The 20,079-nt window shown below is 43.8% G+C and overlaps 1 protein-coding gene across 1 annotated transcript; it reads right to left on the bottom strand.

The window, feature by feature from the left end:
* Nucleotides 1–6,043: 6,043 nt before the first annotated feature.
* On the bottom strand, nucleotides 6,044–8,807 carry LOC124655923 (phytoene synthase 2, chloroplastic-like). Its single transcript, XM_047194750.1, has 6 exons — nucleotides 8,426–8,807; nucleotides 7,613–7,663; nucleotides 7,322–7,494; nucleotides 6,980–7,215; nucleotides 6,542–6,734; nucleotides 6,044–6,445 (listed from the first exon to the last, which is right to left on the bottom strand). The coding sequence occupies exons 1-6, from the start codon at nucleotides 8,805–8,807 to the stop codon at nucleotides 6,296–6,298; spliced, it is 1,185 nt and encodes a 394-aa protein (XP_047050706.1). The 3' UTR covers nucleotides 6,044–6,295.
* Nucleotides 8,808–20,079: the final 11,272 nt, after the last annotated feature.

Raw genomic sequence — 20,079 nt, 5'->3', positions numbered from 1 at the left:
CAATTTTGTAGTACACCGTCCACCCCCAAAGGGGAAAATAAGATCATTTACATCAACTAACTTTGCATTCGATAATAGAAGTGCTTCAGTACAGAGAAATAAATAACATTTAAGAGGAAAATCCAAAGAGGGAGAAAATAAGTAAAACAATGCTCAGTTAGGAATAATGTTCACCTGGCACTTGTATTTGTCAGTTTGTCTTCCTCCATGCTCAAAGATAATTAGAAAGCTCGACACTGAAAAAGAAGACAATAATTCGGCGATATTAGGAATTGCATACCAAATAAACAAGTGACATTGCAGCGGTCATCTATGAGGAAATCTAGAAAAGAAAGATAAATCACCTCATGTGTCGATGCCTCATGCCAAATATCAACTTCAAGTCACGTATCTTATCTTCTCTGCTACCTGCCCATAATATAGAGTCAAATTAGACCTTGGGGCTGCTCATGGAGAGACGAGGACAATAGGGGCGCCACGCTCCACTGCGCTGAGGACGACGGCATCGATCTTGTTCCCTTGAGCCATCTCCCAGCCACCATAAGCAGAACTGCGTCATTACCTGCTTCAGGTAACATTGGGAAATATAAGTTTGGAGTATCACCCAGTATTAGTCAGCTGAGAGCAATAATCTAATAGAGAAATCAGATTATAGGTAAAAATAGCTCACATGAGAGTGCCTCAATAATTGCAATAGTCAGTTCTGATAACTTGTGAGACAAAATACAAACACAAGATAGAGGTAGTAAGTACGTGGATCAGAAAAACAATAACAAATTAGAACTAAAATGGTACAAAACTATTTTTTCAACTGGCTCACAGTATTATTGTATGCTAGGTAGCTGTATAAATCCTTGACCCACTAAACCATGTGAAAAAATGGCAATTTAATGGCATGCTTCAAAGTAAGAAATGAATGAAAAAATATATCTTTGCCTACAGCAGATAGTTGAGTGATTTCAACATGCCAACACATTTACATTGCAACTTCCGATCTAAAAGCAACATGAAGTGACTACAAAAGGTAAAGAGAAGTGATTTGGCAATAAATCCATGAATTTATAGATAAAAGAACTTGTCATGACATACATGAACGACATACATGAATGGTTAAAAATTACCAGCTTTGCTGCTTTAGTATATAAATCTTGGAAACAATATCAGGAGTAATATTTTAAAATAAGGGGTGGTCAGTTCACCTACACAGGCTCCTTCTGTAGATTAATTCAGGCTAAGTACAAAAATAATGGAGAAAAAATTTGCTTCTGTTTCCAAATACAATACGAATACCTTTACTTATTTCCTTTACAATGAAAAAATTCAAACAATCAGCACCAAGAAGTGTTCCTTTACATGAACAAAACACAAGAAAAAAATGAGGTGCTAGGAGAAACCTGTAGGTCTCCAACGAGGGCCCTCTCTCGCCTGGCCCCTGGCGAAGGTCGCCCGCGCCGCCCTGCCGCGCTGGCCCCTGCGGAGGTCGCCCGCCCGGCCGCGCCGCCCCTTGCCCACGCCGGCGGCCCCTGCCGGAGGTCGGCCACGCCGCCCGTCGCCCGTGCCGGCTGTTCCAGAGAGGACCGCGGTGGAGGCAGAGGGGTGGAGAGGCTGCAAGGTGAGGGATTTGGGGAGAGGCGTGCGGGGACTGGGAGGAGGACGGGCAGAGGAGGATGCGCTCAACGATTTGGCAAAGGCGGCTAGGGTTTCGCTCCGTCGATCTCGGTTTTATACGCAGGCACTGAAATACCGAAAGTACCCCTGCGGGTGGAGACCTCCACCGGTTGACGCCAATGCGAACCGAAAGAGATTCCAGCCGCAGTGGCTGACGTGCGGGGCCAGCGAAGGTGGGGCCCACATGCAGCCGGAGGCGGGTAACAACCGACCATTGCATGGGGATAGCTAGTGAGAGGATTCTCTGTCTCTTCTGCCCAGAATAAACGAACCAGATGCGTTGATGGGGTGATCCAACGGCCACGAAGCAAGGATCGCTGTGAGAGCCCCATGGGGGTGCAGCAATTATACCTTTAGATACCTAGTTGTGCCGCAGTCCAAAGCAGCCGCGGCAATCCGCCGCGGCAACCAGAAAGGCGGTGACCTACAAAGATAGAAACAAAATCCATAAGAAAGCACGTCAGTCGTAAGGTGCTAGCATACCGAAAAGGCAAGCGAGTATAGAAACGTAAAGAAACAGAAGAAATCCCCACGACGAAGAACATCTCGGTGGAAAAATATCTAAAACCAGATCCATGCGGAAGAAGGCGGAGAAGAGAAAGTAAACAATCGCAAAGAAGAAATCAAACCAAAATCCCGACAGCGAAGACCCAGGCGGAAGGGCAAGATGACGGAAAAGAGGGAAGAAACAATCGGAAAAAAAGAAATCCGAATCCAGCAGCAGAAGGTCAATCAAACCCAACCCCGATTCGGCCGCACAGAGATAAATCAAACCCCAACACCACACGGAGGATCACGGATCACAAACCCATACAAACGTTGTAAGAAGCGAATGGCTTGCAAGGCTGATTCCTCAAATGGACACGGTGAACCACATGACGCAACAGACCAAAAAAAATGGGCCGGCGCGGACAACAGCAGTATCAAGCTCCACGCCTCCAAGGACGGAACCATCGCCGCCCACCTCACGCAGGTAGGCTTGGTATGACAACCGACAGTGGGAAGCAACCAACTCCAACAAATGCAGAGGGGAATAGGAGACGACGAACATCCTGTGGCACAAAGTACGTAAATGCAAGGAGACGCACACGAAAGTAAAGGAAAAACCCAGAGGGCACACTTTTATCAGGAACATGGCAGTAGAGTTCAGTAACAAAAATAAGATGCATGTACATAAAAGAGATAAACACAATGGGCGGATGAGGTGGGCAGAGATCAATACCTGACAAACAAGGACTCCCAGCAACAACTCACGTGCAGTTCCAACAACAGCTCACAGTAGCAAATAACCTAAAGCACATGACAGCTGAGACACACACACGTTGGGTACTTTAGTGTTTTTTCCTTGGCCTGAGACTGTGGTTTAATTTGTAGCTGAACCAAAGGTAGCACCAAAAATGAAGTGGTACTTCTGAATAACTGTCACAGAAAAGCAAGCACCGAAGAATATACATAGAAGTAAGGCATTTTCCAGGTTTGGTACTGCCTAATGCATATTTATTTGTGCAAAAATCCCATTAACCCATATGGAAATTTACCTGCTATCCCCGAAAAGGCGGAAGGACCTTATAGGACTGCCAAGAGTACCCAACATCCTTCCTTCTTTCAACAAGAGATAGTAGAACTTGAATCCTTTTATTGGACAGAGTGCTTTCTGCCTTGCCTTCTTGATCGTACGTACTGGTCCCTATCAAATAGAGTTTCCCACACCTATGACGTATACATTTATGCCAGATTATGGAGACTTGCATCCCCTTATGGACGTACTTCCTGCTGAGGAAGTATTAGCAAATTGATGCAAGTATTAGCAATGTTTCTCTCCAGAGACAACAACTCGGAGTACAGCTCAGGGAAGTAGGCAATGCTCAGCCATCTCCATATTCAGAAAGAGCCTTAGTAAATATAGGAAAAGAAGCAATAAAGGAATTTGCACATGCTGAGTTCTTTTATTATTTAAATGTGTGGATTTTCTGTGCTATTTGTTCAACCATTATCTACCCTTGATACATTGTCTTAGTACCATTAATTGGCAGACTGCAAATTGTGGAATTAGGCCGGATTTTATGTCTACATAACTATTAATATATGACCAACTGCAGCTCAGTAAGCTACCAAGTCAAAGAACATGTGGTGTATGCAGCATTCATTTATACCTTATACTTTAAAGGTGCACGAAGATAAACACATGCAGGCCATTCAATTGAATTAGTTGGTAGTAGATCCCCGTAAATTATTTTATCTTGAAATTCTCCTCATTTCTACACTGTCATGTTAATATAATTTGTCTTTCTAAATACAGGCTAAAGAGATCCACAACGTCCCCTTACAAAAAAACCAAGTAATAAACTAAACCATTATCGTTGCTGAATGGCTGTTTTGCTAACCATACAGGAACATGATAAAAATCTGAATGTACATGTTGTGTTGTTGAATGGTGTTTAGTAAATCCTTAATATAGCACTTCACAAACCAAATAGAGCACAGTTTTTTTCTGAAAACTGTAGATGCACACCTTAAGGTATGCACCAGGCAGCTAGAAGGAGAGGAGACGAGCCCTCTCTTCCTACAGAAATTTCTATCCTCCACGCAGCATGATGGAAACTAAGATAAGATATGGGTTGCTCCCTGGGTACAATGTATTATGGAGGTTTCTTTTTGTCTGATTAAGCACACGCACTCATGGTTTGTTGGATCTACCGATACACCCATACATGGCGGATCTGGAACAATTACCGTACAGAGGAGGATGGAACAGAGGGCACTCACCGGCAGTACAGGCGAGCAGAAATCCAACAGAAGCAACCGCTCAACCCCACGCGGCAATCCCAGCGAGACGACGACCTGGAAAGGAAGAAACAAAATTCAAAGGAAACCACGCCAGGCGTAAGATGCGAAGATAGGATAGTAAAGAAGAGCAAAAACGAAATCTCTCCAGCGAATAGAAGAGGAATCGCAAGAAGGAAAGAAAACCAAATCCTACCAGCGAATAGAGCGAGATGAGGAAGGAAACATCTGGGGGAAAAAGAAACGGAAAGAAGAGGCCCGAATCAGGCTGCACGAAATCAATCTCGTCTGTTCCGATTCGTCCGCCCAGAGATCAGCCGAACCGCAGTACCAGCCGTTGGCTTTAGGAGGGGAAGGGGAAAAGGGACGGAGGTCACCTCAACCAAGCTCACGGCATAGCGCCGCCATGGAGCACGCCTGCGGCCGCCGACGATGCTGAGCAAGTGGTTGACACGGGCGCGGCGGATCGACGGCGCAGCGACCGGGCGGACGAGGCGAGCAGGAGAGGACAGCGTGGGCGAAGGTAGAGCGGCGAGGGAGAAGTGAGGCGGATGGGCACGGGGGTCGACGCCGGCGCACGAAAAGGGCCTCTCTCCCAGGCAGAGCTCCTCTGTGGGCGAATGTCGTGCCGACAGCGGCCGAGCGCACTCACCGGCCGAAACGACGCGGGGGGAAATGTCGAATCTACCCCCGGTAGTGGAGATATTTCGACGGGCCGATAACACGCTGGACGCAAACAAATCCCACCCGGAGCGACCGACAGACGGGCCCGAACGATGGTGGGGTCCACAAACAGAGTGAGGTGGGTAGACCACGCCCGTTGCATGGCTGTATCTAGCAGGAGAAATGCCCACGCACGGGCTGAACGAACCAGAAGGCTCCACAGCACGCTCGACCGGATCTAGTTTCACCCGCAGCAACTGACGAGCGGGTCCGCACGCAGGTGGGGCCCAAAAACAGCCTGATGCGGGTAGAAGATTGCCGTTGCATGGGTTTATCTAGCTGCCTGTGAACCAGAACGAACGGACGAGATTTGCCCAGCTGTGAAGATCGGACGGTCCAGAATCGAGAATCGATGTGAGGAGGCCATGGGGTTGCAGCAATTATACCTTTAGATTATCACCAGGATGTGGCTCAGGGCGGCAGCGGCCACAGGAGCTTGCTGACATGGCAGCCAGACATTAGCCTAGAGCTGCACGTAAAGCGTCCAAAAGGCCACATAGTAGGTCCCCAGCCAGATGTGGCTCTCGTTCTTCAGATTTCATCACCACACATTTGGCCAACACTTGCTGATCACTGATCAGAACATCATCGTACACTTGGCCAGCACTTCGCTGATCAGCTCATCATCTTCAGTTCATGAACTTGAGGGTAAACCGGCTTGTCATCGAGCGTCTCGAGTGCCCTTCCAGGTTTCCTCCAAAAGATTTCATCCATTAACAACTCACATGTATAGAAATTAGAAAAACCTGAAAAAGTATGAAGCTCTACTGGGCTCTGGGTTCAGTTTTAACATGCTGGCCTGAACTTTAACAATTCCTGACCAAGATAGCTTGCAGAGGTGAACTCTGGGTCCAGAAAGACTGCTCGATTGTTCTTAAATTGGAGTGGTTTTCATTTCATTCTCCTCCGTGTGTGTGTGTGGTATAACAAGAGTTCACTTACTGTGGGACTTGAAACCAGTCCCTAGAACTAAATACTGCTGCGGCCTTAATGGCTTATGGCGAACATACAGCTGAACTATATACAACAGCCAATAACAATCTCGCGACGTGGAAGGACCAAAAAGAAGAGAGAACAAGGAATAAAAAATAATAAACATCTGATCTAGGGATTGCTGTGCTCATGACGAAATAGCCGCCCTCGCATATGCCGCCGGTAAGGACAGGAATTTCTTCGCCTTGCCCACGTACGCGCGCTTGGTGAAGTTGTTGTAGTCGTTCGCCTCGATGGCGTCGAGGATCTGCCTGTACAGCCACAGTGATGCCAGAACCTGCAAGGATAGAGATATCCAAATGATATTTGAGTCAAGGTTGCAATATAAAAAAATTAATTAAAAGTGCAGAACTATGTATGTCGCCCCTCTTACCGGCCATCTGCTCGCAGAATCTAGACTCATGACGCCCTTCTCAGCCTCATCAAAGAACAACCTAGCACGCTGAATTTGTCCCTTCATAAACCTCCTCCATTTATCTGTCACTTTCCCTCTGAATATGTCCTCTTCTGTCAGACCCGCTTGTGCCAATTCGTCCAATGGAAGGTATATTCTCCCCCTCCTAGAGCTGAGATTCCCATTCAAAAAGACAAAAACATTAGGCTACAAATTCAAAATCGAAGAAAAGAAGAAAAAAAACTCTGGACAGTGACAGGTTATCTCATAAAGAGTAAAATACAGTAATACTACTTACAGTTTAAATTTGATATCTTACTGGGTACAAAGCATAGGAGGGTGGTGTATAGTTTACGAACCCAAAATCTACTTGGACAAAAATATGCTCGGCGGTAAATAGAGTAAATCAGTACTTACTCTTCTCCTACATCTCTGAGTATGTTCGTCAGCTGGTTAGCAATGCCGAGAGCAAGTGCGGCGTTGTACACGCTCTCGGCTGAGGCCTTTGAGTCCGGCGCAATGCCCATCACCGGAACCGTCATGAGACCAACAGTACCAGCGACGTAGTAGCAGTAGAGGTAAAGCTCGTCGAAGGTCCTGTACCTCGATTTCCACAGGTCAAGCCTCATGCCTTCAACCATGTCTTTGAATGGCTGTAAGAACAAGGGATTGTGATGTCATGGTAAAATCAGAATAACTGAATTTTGCCAATTTACTATTCAGTAACTTCTTAATAGTGTTTCATGCTGCCTATTTTACCTGGATATCTATTGGAAACTTTGACACTGTGTCTGAAAGTGCTGCATCATACATATCGTATGGGCGGCCTTCAAATAGATCTTCTAATCTCTTCTCCCATCGATCAAGTGCCTTTGGTGTAATATAAGATGAGTTAGGGCCATCTACCAGCTCATCAGTTCTTCTGCACCATACTGCAAAAAATAAAAACAAAAAGTTAGTTGCAGATAATCAAATAAGGTCGTAAGCAATAAATTTATGTTTCTTTTTTCCATGAATAACAGCGATAAATAAATCTGCAGACGAACATACCATAGATTGCCCAGACAGCCTTGCGCCTTTCAGGAGTCATAAGCTGTGTACCTGAAAGATGAATTGGCACAAACACACCCGTTACTACATGCCCAAATCTTAGCACATGAAGCAAATCTTTAGCACGATGAAATTGATTCCTCACAAGGTCAGATATCCAAGTGGAAACAGAATCATCAAAGGTTAAAACAAAACCAGAAAATCAAGCCCATGACATGCATCTCCACATCAACCGACCAACCCCAATCAAGAGAGCTATTAATTGCAAGTGGTTCTTCAGGCGGGAAAAAAAGGCTTCAGTGTTTATGAGGGATAAGTGTGAGCTCCATGGAGCCATGGCTCCACCGACCACCATCTGATGTCTCCCATGAGATGGCCAAGACGGCACAAAGCGCCCACGTGCACTGCATATCCTAACTAGCTATTAAAGTGGGCACATGACATGTGCACACGGATACGGTTGTTGCTCACAGTTCAGACTCTAGATAGCATCGGCCCTCGGGCTGGTTGTCTGGAGAATCAGAAGTGATCTTGCCACAATTTTTTTTATAGTATTATTCATCGATTGTACCCTCAATTGCTCTTGCAGTCCTGATGACTGTATCAAAAATCTGAACGAGATTTTTTAAACTGCAATGATAGTGCCGAAGAACAAGAAGAGATAATCTAACTAATTGGTGAACGAGTTGATCCCATGACCCATCGATTATTGTATACGTTGCCGGCGGTAGCTAGCGAGTATAGTAGCGAATGAGATGAAACGGCTCCACATACAAACATGTGGCGGGGAGACAGTAGATAGACAGTGCTCACCGAGGTAGAAGGTCTTGGCGTACTCGGCGCAGACCTCGCCGCAGCGGTCGTAGGCGTCGCCGAGGAGGCCCCAGCCGAGCTCGGCCTCCTCCTCCTCCTCCCGCCACCGCCGCCTCCCCGCGGCGGCGGCCTCCTTCCCCCGCTTCCCCTGGAGGTCCTCCACGAGCGCCGCCTGCCGCAGCACCACCTCGTACACCGCCTCCTCCGTGGCCGTCCTCGCCGGCGCCGTGGCCACGAGGCTCGCCCTCGCGCGGGAGCCCGCGCCCGCGCCGCCCCTCGTCCTCGTCCGCCAGGCGAGCAGGCCCCGCTGCTGCGGCTGCAGGTCGAGGCGGCCGTGGGCGTGGGGCCGGCAGGGCGTGTACACGGCGGAGGAGCCCGCCATCCGGTTACCGGATCGGTGCCGGCGGTGGGTGGATGGATTTGGTTTTGCGGTGACTGGCCGGCGGGGGATGTGCGTGTGTGTGTGTGTGGCTGCGCGGCTCTGGGTTTGGGCTTCGATGGAGGTGGTGGGTTTTAAATGGGAGAATGGCTACTGCTTTTCAGAGAAAACAAACAAGTTGTTCACGCTGCGACGTGGACCCACCCAGCCCAAGCAAAACAAAGCCCTTTCCAACCCAGGATCCCCGAGATGCTCCCTCTAGTCTGAATTTTTGGAGCAACTAACGGGAGGGCGGCCTCCAGCAAAGAGAGGAGAAGGGATCTCCTTGTGCCGACACATGTCACATGTGGAGCTACACTGGATTTAAAATAGCACATTTTGTTATTGAAACAATGTCGAACCGGACTCTAGACTCTATGTCCATATAAGCAACTCATAAGATATGAATACATGTCAAATCCCAAATAGTCATCCAGTGTAGCAACTTGTGACGAATTATTTTGTTTTTTGAACTTAATAGATTATACACTGAGGCTCATAGTACAACATGACTCTTGAGAACCCAGCAAGATACAATCAAACTAAGATGCACGAAAAAAATAACAAGTTGAACATAACCCGTGTAGGGAAGATCTCAAAAACCACGAGCGGAGCCAAATGGCTATTGACCATCTGTTTACAACTTCGATGTCGTTCATGGCTTTATCTATAAAGCCAGGCCATAGGCCTTATGTTTCATCATCTCTTCACACCTTCGATTTGAATGTGTCGCTATTTCTGTCTCCGAGTGCCTCTATGCTCCATATCTTTTGGCTCCCCGAGGGTCTATCTGGCATGTGCACCTGAGTTAGGGAAGTGTTGAGCTATGATATAGAAGATCCCTCACCGAGCTCAAACTATAAAGTCCTCGTTGTTGAATCTGAGGACCAGCAATGCAGGTATTGCCATCCACCTTTGGTAATTCAACTCGAATAACGATGACATTATCTTCACCGAGAGCCTGATCAGGCAAATATAATTTCGTGCGTACGAAGCTTAAATGAGAATTGTTGTCGTTACCATAGGCTGATGAGGATCGAACAAGCATTGAGGTAGACCAAAGATCGGACCAGAACATTTGAAGAATCATGAAGTATGCCTTAGTTGTTATGATTTGAGCTACCCGGATCACATCAATAAAGTAAGGCTTGAGAGTCAGCGGTACCTAGACCATCATGGACTCCGGATCACCTCCAGTCCCTCTCGATAGCGAACACCATTGGTAACAACCATATGACTAAAAGAAATATGTGGGAAAGGGCCATGACCCCCTTCTGCAAGTGTAGGGTAAACTGCAACACTACACTCACCTCATTGTTGTGCGCAATGATATCATAGGAGAGGCAACCCACCAATGGATAGTGCTTGAAGGAGAGAGGCAAAAAAACATCTAGGATGACAAGAGGCAAACCAGTTGATGTCTTTCTCGTTAGTGTGATGGAAGATGGCCATAATGATGACCCCGGTCATCAGAATCATCAAAGGCGGCACTTTTGGGGCCATGGAGGTACTTCAACATTAGCAACACCATGAGAATTGCTCAACCCTTCCAATTGATGATGGAGATTACGGCTGAAAGATTGTGATATCATGATTGGAGGGGGTTGAAGGTTACAAAAATCACCGTTATTTAACACACATATGCAAAAGCTTCAAGCATATTAAAGGTAAATCAAAGCAAAAAAAAAAGTAAGCACAATACAAACTTGACAAAAGAGAGTGAAGTAAGAGGTTGCACAAATTAAACAAAGTCTTCAAACCAATGGACGAAGCAAAGGAGGAATAACAAGTCGTAGTGCATAAAATATTGATGAAAGCACGTAAAATCAACGAGGTGCACACACACATACATGGAAACCAACAAATATAACAAGATGAACAACAAGTGATATACACTGAAATAAAGAGGGAGAACGAATACATTGATTTGTTTCCGGAAGTTCAAGCTCTCGGCACCAGGTATACGTCTCTGTTTGAGAGGGTATACACACATGCACCCAATAAGTGGACTTAGACTTCTTCTCCGTCAACACAAGATTCGTCTGCTCACCAATGGTAGATCTTGAGGTAATCTCCAAACCTTTACATACTTGCCACAACAAATCCACACACCAGGTGCTCAATGGACGACACCTAACTGTCTACAAGATTCCAAATCTCCCAGAATAACAAGAAGATCTTGTTGGCCGAACTCGCTCTTGTTTTGCGCTCAACAAAACTAAAACTCTAGCTCTCAAAATATTTCTCGCAAGAAAAAAAGGAGAAAGAATGAGGGAAGTTGTTATAATAGATATCGTAGTTATAGAGTTTCAGTCCAAGTCACCAACCCTACTCAGTAGGGCTCAGGTGTTATTTACAGGATACACCACACATCTAGCCGTTACCACTAGATGTTTTTTGTATAGAAATATTGATGGTCCAATCTGTTTTTCTTCACCTAGATAGTGTTGCGTGCACTTGCATCAACCACTTAGAGCTTCAATCACAACCATAAAGCTCTAATTTATCAGAATCAGGTTTCGACAATCAAAGTGCCAAACTCATCAATCTCGCTGCCGCTTCAAGATCATGTTCAAACTATGGCTCTGCTTAATTTGTTCAACCACACTGATTTCTCAAGATTTCTTCAAAGGATCTTTGTGCAAAGCCTTTGAGTAGAGTTGGGCATGCACAACAAATTTTGCTCATGCCCTGAAGATCGAGCCACCCATAATAGTATGGTTGATCCTATTTAACTCGAAACTATAAAAAGAATACCATGCCTTCAATATTGTTAAGCTTATCAGTTCTTCAAGTATACAAGTACTACTTCATTTAAGCAAGCGTATATGTCATGTTTCTTCAACCCATACTTTTTTCAACTCTTTCTGAGGAGTCATGTTCAACGTGGTTAAACCATCTCCTCTGACAATGTTCCTGTGCATACTTGATAAACATATTAGCTCTTAATCATATTACCGTCAATCATCCAAAACCAACCTAGGAGGGCCCTATACATACTTTCAACGAGATCTTGAATGCCACTTGCATTATGAGGCTTTTCGATTGGTGTCTAGTGGCTAGATCTGTCCGCTTATGTCCTAGATCTAGGTTGACGATGCAGCAGCATCCACCACAGTTAGGGCCACCATCGACAACCCCTTTATAATCACCCCGCCCCGCATGAATAGCCTCACTTTCATGATGACCATGCTTGGTCTTGAAGGCGCGTATGTCACGGAGAAGGAGCATGAAGCCCGGGTGGATACCGACAGAAACGAAATTGAGTGAATCGAGCTATGCGTCCTGTAGGAACAACATAAGATTGCAGACACATAGGAACCGTAAATCTAAGTTAGGGCAGACTACTTGGCACTGCATGTACTCCACCGAACCTCCCTCCATCTCGCTGCTAGCCACCTTGGCTACTGATGGTGGGTGAGACTGAGGCCATGAACAAGAGGTCGTGGGATTGGGCCATGAAGTGTGGTGACCCGGCATACCACTGCATGGTGTAGTATGCAAGTCTGATATAACACCAATGAAACACCGTTCCACTAGTATTATATCACTCAGAGTGGTACAACAGAAACATATGCGGGTCCAAGGCATGTCTATAGAATTACATACAGACCCTGTTACAGAAGATCAGCACAGCCTCCTACTTTACAATGAGGTAAAACTGCAAATAAACTCCAGAAGAACGACTCGTGGTCTAAGCCTATCACGAACTCTATTTGTAGAGTATTTAACTAGCTATAGAGGTTATGAATAGATTCTAGCTAAATAGGAGCTAGGTTTAGAAAGCTAGTTCCTTTCTATTGCTAATCTAGGTTTTCTCCCTGTTGAATGTGGTATCTGACTCTCCTGACATGGTCCTGTTCCTTGAAGTAGTTGTTGACTCCTCGGCCTTCGAGTTGCACTGTAGATCCTCCTTCGGTGCCTCCATATCTAAGCAGGGGATTTAAGAGTGGGATGAGTACGAGCGTACTCAACAAGTTCATTATAGGAAAGAGGTGTTTAATGCACTAGCTACGGCATTAGACCGGAAAGTCTAATACCAATGCGAGGTTTTCATAATCATTTCTTCAAAAGGTTGCTTTTATTCAGAAGAACTATGTCCGTCGGCCTTCACCGGTTTACTAGAACTTCATGGAGTTCCTTTCCGGCAGCGTTCGCAGTTCCAAAACCCGGAACAGGGAGTGACTGGTCACGATTCATTACACTCTGCAGAGGTGTGTTGCTTTACCCATAAGAGATCTTAACCTTGGTGCCAACCGGGCGTACACCCCGTCCACACTTCCTTTGGTGTGAGGCCCGGTATAAGGTCATAGCCAATCATATTCCTCCGCTACCTCGCACACCCACCCTTTGCTGCATCCCCGACCCTGGGTCCTCGTCGGTCCCATTATTCCCGTATTTTAGGGTGGACCCCGACCACGACGACAGTCTGGGATCGAACCAAACTCCTTCGCCGGCAGATGCAACCCCTCATAGACCGCAATACCGTGGGGACTTAGATGGCTTCCCCAACCTACCGCTTGCACTTCGGCGACAAGTGTGCTACTGGACAAAGCCGTGGGGACTTAATTGGCTTCCCCGACCTACCGCTTGCCCCGACGGATGACAAGTGTGCTACGGTAAAGCGCGTCCGTTGATGTACAAGAGGTGGAAATACGATTGACTATTCCGTCCCACTCCGGATCTTATAGTTAACACGGTTATTACGGCACAAGAATCACTCGGACGACATTTGTTGTTTAATCCTAGATGGATATAAACCCTTGCAATGGAACCTCCACCATATCAACACAATCCATGGTTCCATTGCCCACCACATAGTCATATTCATAGTTATGAAAATAGTGGTTTTGGTTTTTATGCAATAGTGATAAACATAGTACTTTGTAAGTAATTTAGTAAAAATACTCAAATGGCATGAGCAAGTGATGAACTTGCCTTTCTTGACTGCAAGATTATGTAGGCAAGGTCTTCGGTACGCAATAACTCCAAATTCTGAAATAGCATCATCGTCCGCTAAGGACGATGTTTAAAAGATTGGCAAGGATGCAATAATGCATAAGTATGCGATGCGATCGTTCTAAGCGTGACCTAACCCCAATGATTTAGGATTAGTGAGTTGAAATGATTTGTTTAGGGTGTGTTGCACTTTTAGGGTGGTTCACAAACAAGGTTCTTATTCAGGTTTGTGTTGTTTTAGAATCATAAGCAGGTGGTAAACTGTATAGTAATAATCATACACATCAAGGAATAGTAGTTGTATAATAAGTAAAGAGCAGTTTGTCACTTTTAAGTCCTATAGTGCATGGTTGATGATTATTTATTATATTCTTCAAAAAGAATAACTTTTGAAGAACATGTTCTTTAATAAAGAACAAGTATGACAATTGGGTTTGTGGGTTCTATGGTTTCCTATAGTTTCAATTGGTCTCTGAAGTAAGAATTAGATGGATCCCAACTATGTTGGATTCATCAGCTACTAGGGCTTGTATGGTTGAATTAAGCCTAGGCATCCTAAGCAATTGTTTATACATAGATGCTATCAAGGTTGGTTCATTTTGCTGGTGATAGCTTGCTAGGGTTTATAGGTCCTTATAAGCAGGGTTGGTGATGATTCTTAGATTACTTCAAAAGAATAACTTTTGAAGAACATATTTCTTAAGTAATAAGAAGTATTGCAATTAGGGTTGAGGTGCTCTAGGTTTCACTATTGGATTTATTCAAGTAAGGAATAATTGGTTCCTAAATAGGATAGTTCATAAGTATCTCACACTAGTAGGGTTTAGTGGAATATGGACAGGTAATGCTAAATAATTGGTATGGTTGCTACTAGGGTTCATCACAATGGTGTGATGCTAAGCATGGATAGCCGAGGATGATGGTTTTGGTAATAGAATCTAGGGTTTATATTTGGTTCACCCTACTTGATTATCTAGGTCTGATGAAGATGAACACATGGGATATTCATCTAATTAGTGATAGGTCTTCTTCATTTTATGTGGACAAGACAGGTATTGGTTACTTCCCACAACTTTACTTCCTTTTTCTGATGAACCTTCATCTTGTCTTCAGAATCTTCCCGAACTCGTCACTTCCTCACACGTTTACCATTACCCTCTAGATCTATAGCATCAAGTAAGAACTTGATATTGCAACATGCATTTGCATATCAAAGTCAAACTTCATGTATGGATCTAGTCAAACAATGAAAATCCAATAAAAATCCAAGAAGATTCAGCTTTGTGTTTATAATACACACCATCATAAGCCTGAATAAAATAGTTGAGTAAGACATCTCTAAACATCAGGCTGAGACGTGTAGTATATAACACCACATAAGATAGGTTTATATCGTGATACTTCGCACGAATATGTGGATTTCTACTATTTGTCTCAACATTTATCATAATTGCACATTTGCAAGGAGATAAACTTGAAATAAAGTGGCATGGAATAGTTGAAGTTAACCTAGTTTTCTTTGGAAGTACTATCAAAATAGTATACCATATATACGTAATATTGAGGACTACTTCCTATGATACCACTAGTTCTAATATGGTTACTCTAAATACCTATTTATTAGGATATAGTTCCTATACTTCTAAGCGTTTATATCATAAGTATATGGTCATGATGTGCTTGACACACTTCCCATGGTTTTGAAACACAATCTTACACTATTATTAAACAACTGACTTCTTATTGTACTCCTCCTAAATATTTATGACGTTCTACTTCATCACATAATGATTCTCACGTGAATCTTATATGATTACTAACTCTACCATGTAGATAGACATATTTTATTCCTATCTCTCTTCCTTTCCTCACATGATTGACTCATCATGGTCTATACTACCTCATATCACTTGTTTTTATCAGTTACTATCAGTTGTCTCACGAGTTTGGATAATTTACTTACCCATTACTTGTACTGGTTTACACCTTCTAATAGGATATCTTAGTTATCTTTATCACTTGATATTACTCCTATTACAGGTCTGGATAATTCTTACTTAACAAGTGTTGGTACACATCTTCCAATAGGATATCTTCCTTATGGTTGTATCCTCTCTTTGGACTACCATGTATTGTATACCAACTATGATCTACTCATCTATAGTTTTAAGGACTTAATGATGTGCTACATACTTGGGATTAGCTAACTAACTTCACTTAGGAAAGATAGATAAGAAAGGTTGACTTAAGTGTGTCAGGATTATTCTCAAGTGAATATCCATCTCAAGTCATAAGAAGATTTGGTTCAACTAAGACAACTTCCTATAGACACTACCAATCCTATAGGTCTCCTTTAAAGGGTTTTAATCCTAAGGTCAAAGCATTTGCTCTGATACTAGCTGTGGTGACCCGGCATACCACTGCATGGTGTAGTATGCAAGTCTGATATAACACCAATGAAACACCGTTCCACTAGTATTATATCACTCAGAGTGGTACAACAGAAACATATGCGGGTCCAAGGCATGTCTATAGAATTACATACGGACTCTATTATGAGAAGATCGACACAGACCTCCTACTTTACAATGAGGTAAAACCGCAAATAAACTCCGAGAAGAACGACTCGTGGTCTAAGCCTATCACGAACTCTATTTGTAGAGTATTTAACTAGCTATAGAGGTTATGAATAGATTCTAGCTAAATAGGAGCTAGGTTTAGAAAGCTAGTTCCTTTCTATTGCTAATCTAGGTTTTCTCCTTGTTGAATGTGGTATCTGACTCTCCTGACATGGTCCTGTTCCTTGAAGTAGTTGTTGACTCCTCGGCCTTCGAGTTGCACTGTAGATCCTCCTTCGGTGCCTCCATATCTAAGCAGGGGATTTAAGAGTGGGATGAGTACGAGCGTACTCAACAAGTTCATTATAGGAAAGAGGTGTTTAATGCACTAGCTACGGCATTAGACCAGAAAGTCTAATACCAATGCAGGTTTTCATAATCATTTCTTCAAAAGGTTGCTTTTATTCAGAAGAACTATGTCCGTCAGCCTTCACCGGTTTACTAGAACTTCATGGAGTTCCTTTCCGGCAGCGTTCACAGTTCCAAAACCCGGAACAGGGAGTGACTGGTCACGATTCATTACACTCTGCAGAGGTGTGTTGCTTTACCCATAAGAGATCTTAACCTTTGTGCCAACCGGGCGTACACCCCTGATGACCCACAAGTATAGGGGGTGTATCGTAGTATTTTCGATAAGTAAGAATGTCGATCCCAACGAGGAGCAGAAGGTGTTGACAAGCAGTTTCGATTAAGGATTCACTGTAAATGCTCACAGACAAGTATTCAGGGGGTTTTGATGTAACAGTTGAATAAAGTACGAGTAAGTAAAGTGCGAGAGTAACAATTGCAGCGAGTGGCCCAATCCTTTTTAGCACAAAGGACAAGCCGGTTTGTTTACTTATAATGACCAAACGTTCTCGAGGACACACGGGATTTTAGTCTAGTGCTTTCGCTACATACGGCTAAATAATCTTCATTGTTATGATAAGTGTTGTGTGGGTGAACCTATGCTAATGTACCGCCCTATCTAGGACTAATACATACTTGTGATTATACCCCTTGCAAGCATCCGCAACTACAAGAAAGTAATTAAGAATAAATCTGACCACGACCTTAAACTACGAGATCCTCGCTATCCCTCCTGCATCGATATACCAACGGGGTTTAGGTTTCTGTCACTCCGGCAACCCCGCAATTGGCAAACGAATACAAGATGCATTCCCCTAGGCCCATAAATGGTGAAGTGTCATGTAGTCGACGTTCACATGACACCACTAGAAGAATAATACCACAACTTAAATATCATACCATTGAATATTACTCAACCATAGTTCACTACTAACATTTAGACTTCACCCATGTCCTCAAGAACTAAACGAACTACTCACGAGACATCATATGGAACATGATCAGAGGTGATATGATGATGAATAACAATCTGAACATAAACTTGGTTCAATGGTTTCACTCAATAGCATCAACAACAAGTAGAGATCGATACCGGGAGAGTTTCCCCTATCAAACAATCAAGATCAAACCCAAATTGCTACGGCGGTGACGATGTCCAGCGGTGGAGACGGCGGTGATGATGGTGGAGATGATGATGATGGTGATGGAGATGATGTCCAGCTCGATGACGGTGACGATGGCGTCGATTTCCCCCTCCGGAGGGAATTTCCCACGGATTCTCTGCCTGCCGGAGAGCTCTTTCTCTCTCGGTGTTCTCCGCCCAGCAGAGGCGGCTGTAACTCTTCGTGAGGAACCCTCTCGTGGCTTAGGTTTTCGGGACGAAGGATTTCGCGAAGAAAAGGAGGCGAAAGGGGCCGTGGGGCCCCCACACCACATGGTGGCGCGGCCGAGTCATGGGCCGCACCGCCCTATGGTGTGGGCCCACCCCTGGGTCCAGCTCGGCTCCTCCTTCTGGCTTCCTTCGTCATCTTGAAAAATAGGATTTTTGGTATAATTTCCTTCCACAGTTGATCTTCCGAAATATTGCGTTCTGACGGTGCTTTTTCTAGCAGAATCCTGGCTCCGGTGCTTGATCCTCCAATAATGATGAAACATGCAAAATAGATGAAATAACATAAGTATTGTGACCCAATATGAAATATATCGATGAATAACAGCAAATTATGATATAAAATAGTGATGCAAATTGGACGTATCAACTCCCCCCAAGCTTAGACTTCGCTTGTCCCCAAGCGAAGCCGAACTCGATAAACAGGACCACATGTTTATGGAGTGAAGAGTCGATCAATAAAATACGGACAAGAAGCATCATATTCATTCACACAAGACATTATAGTAAACAACTTCCTCATATAACTCAACTTGAAACAAGTATAAGGTAATCACAAATAAAGGTGCATAAGAAATCATAGTTGGTGATGGCAAACTTCATTCTTGGTCAGAGAACAGTTAACAAATTATATTTATCTCATTGAGCAGCGCTCTCATGTTAAAGTTTATATGGCACAACTTGCATACTCAATCATAATAGTCTCCTCGTAATCATTGATAACTTGCAAAGTTATATTCATTCAGATAAAACTTGTACTAAACAAAGAAGAATAAAAGACATGATGAAGCAAATCACAATATAATGGTTTGATCACAACTACTCAAATGCTTGCTTGAGATGGAGGGAAATAGGTTTACCGACTCAACATAAAGTAAAAGACGAGGCCCTTCGCAGAGGAAGCAGGGATTAAATCATGTGCTAGAGCTTTTTCAGTTTTGAAATCATATAAAGAGAATAAAAGTAACATTTTGAGAGGTGTTTGTTGTTGTCAACGACTGGTAGCGGGTACTCTAACCCCCTTGCCAGACAACCTTCAAAGAGCGGCTCCCATTTTATTTTTATTTTGTGTGGCACTCCTTCCAACCTTTCTTTCACAAACCAAGGCTAACCGAATCCTCGGGTGCCTGCCAACAATCTCATACCATGAAGGAGCGCCTTTTTATTTTAGTTTTATTATGATGATGACACTCCCCCAACCTTTGCTTACACAAGCCATGGCTAACCGAATCCTTCGGGTGCCGTCCATCAATCACATACCATGGAGGAGTGTCTATTTAGTTTAATTAATTTGGGACTGGGAATCCCATTGCCTGCTATTTTTGCAAAATTATTGGATAAGCGGATGAAACCACTAGTCCATTGGTGAAAGTTGCCCAACAAGATTGAAAGATAAAACACCACATACTTCCTCATGAGCTATAAAACATTGACACAAATAAGAGATACTAAGTTTTGAATTGTTTAAAGGTAGCACATGAAGTATTTACTTGGAATGGCGGAAAATACCATGTAGTAGGTAGGTATGGTGGACACAAATGACATAGGTTTGGGCTAAGGTTTGGATGCACGAGAAGTATTCCCTCTCAGTACCGGTCTTTGGCTAGCAAGGTTAATTAGCAAGCATAAGAGTCGAGGGAAACAAACAAATATACATGTGATAGAAACAATCATGCATCTTCCTTGTAAGCACAAACAATTTTAACTTCAGAATAATAAGCTATGAGCTAACAAGAAAGAAAGACAATGAAACAACTACATGTATTTCTCTTTTCTATTTAAACCTCAAAGTGTTGTTGCTATTGACCAATGCTAAGCTTGCCAAAACCAAATAGATTTATTTAATTCTCCCAAAGTGATACCAATACTAACAACAAGGTAAATCATATAATAGAGATTGCAAACTAAAATAAGATGTGTA

The sequence above is a fragment of the Lolium rigidum genome, chromosome 5 (assembly GCF_022539505.1).
Source record: "Lolium rigidum isolate FL_2022 chromosome 5, APGP_CSIRO_Lrig_0.1, whole genome shotgun sequence".
Taxonomy (NCBI): Eukaryota; Viridiplantae; Streptophyta; class Magnoliopsida; order Poales; family Poaceae; genus Lolium; species Lolium rigidum.
Note: the sequence above shows the minus strand (reverse complement) of the source record. Positions and strands in the feature narration are given on the sequence as shown.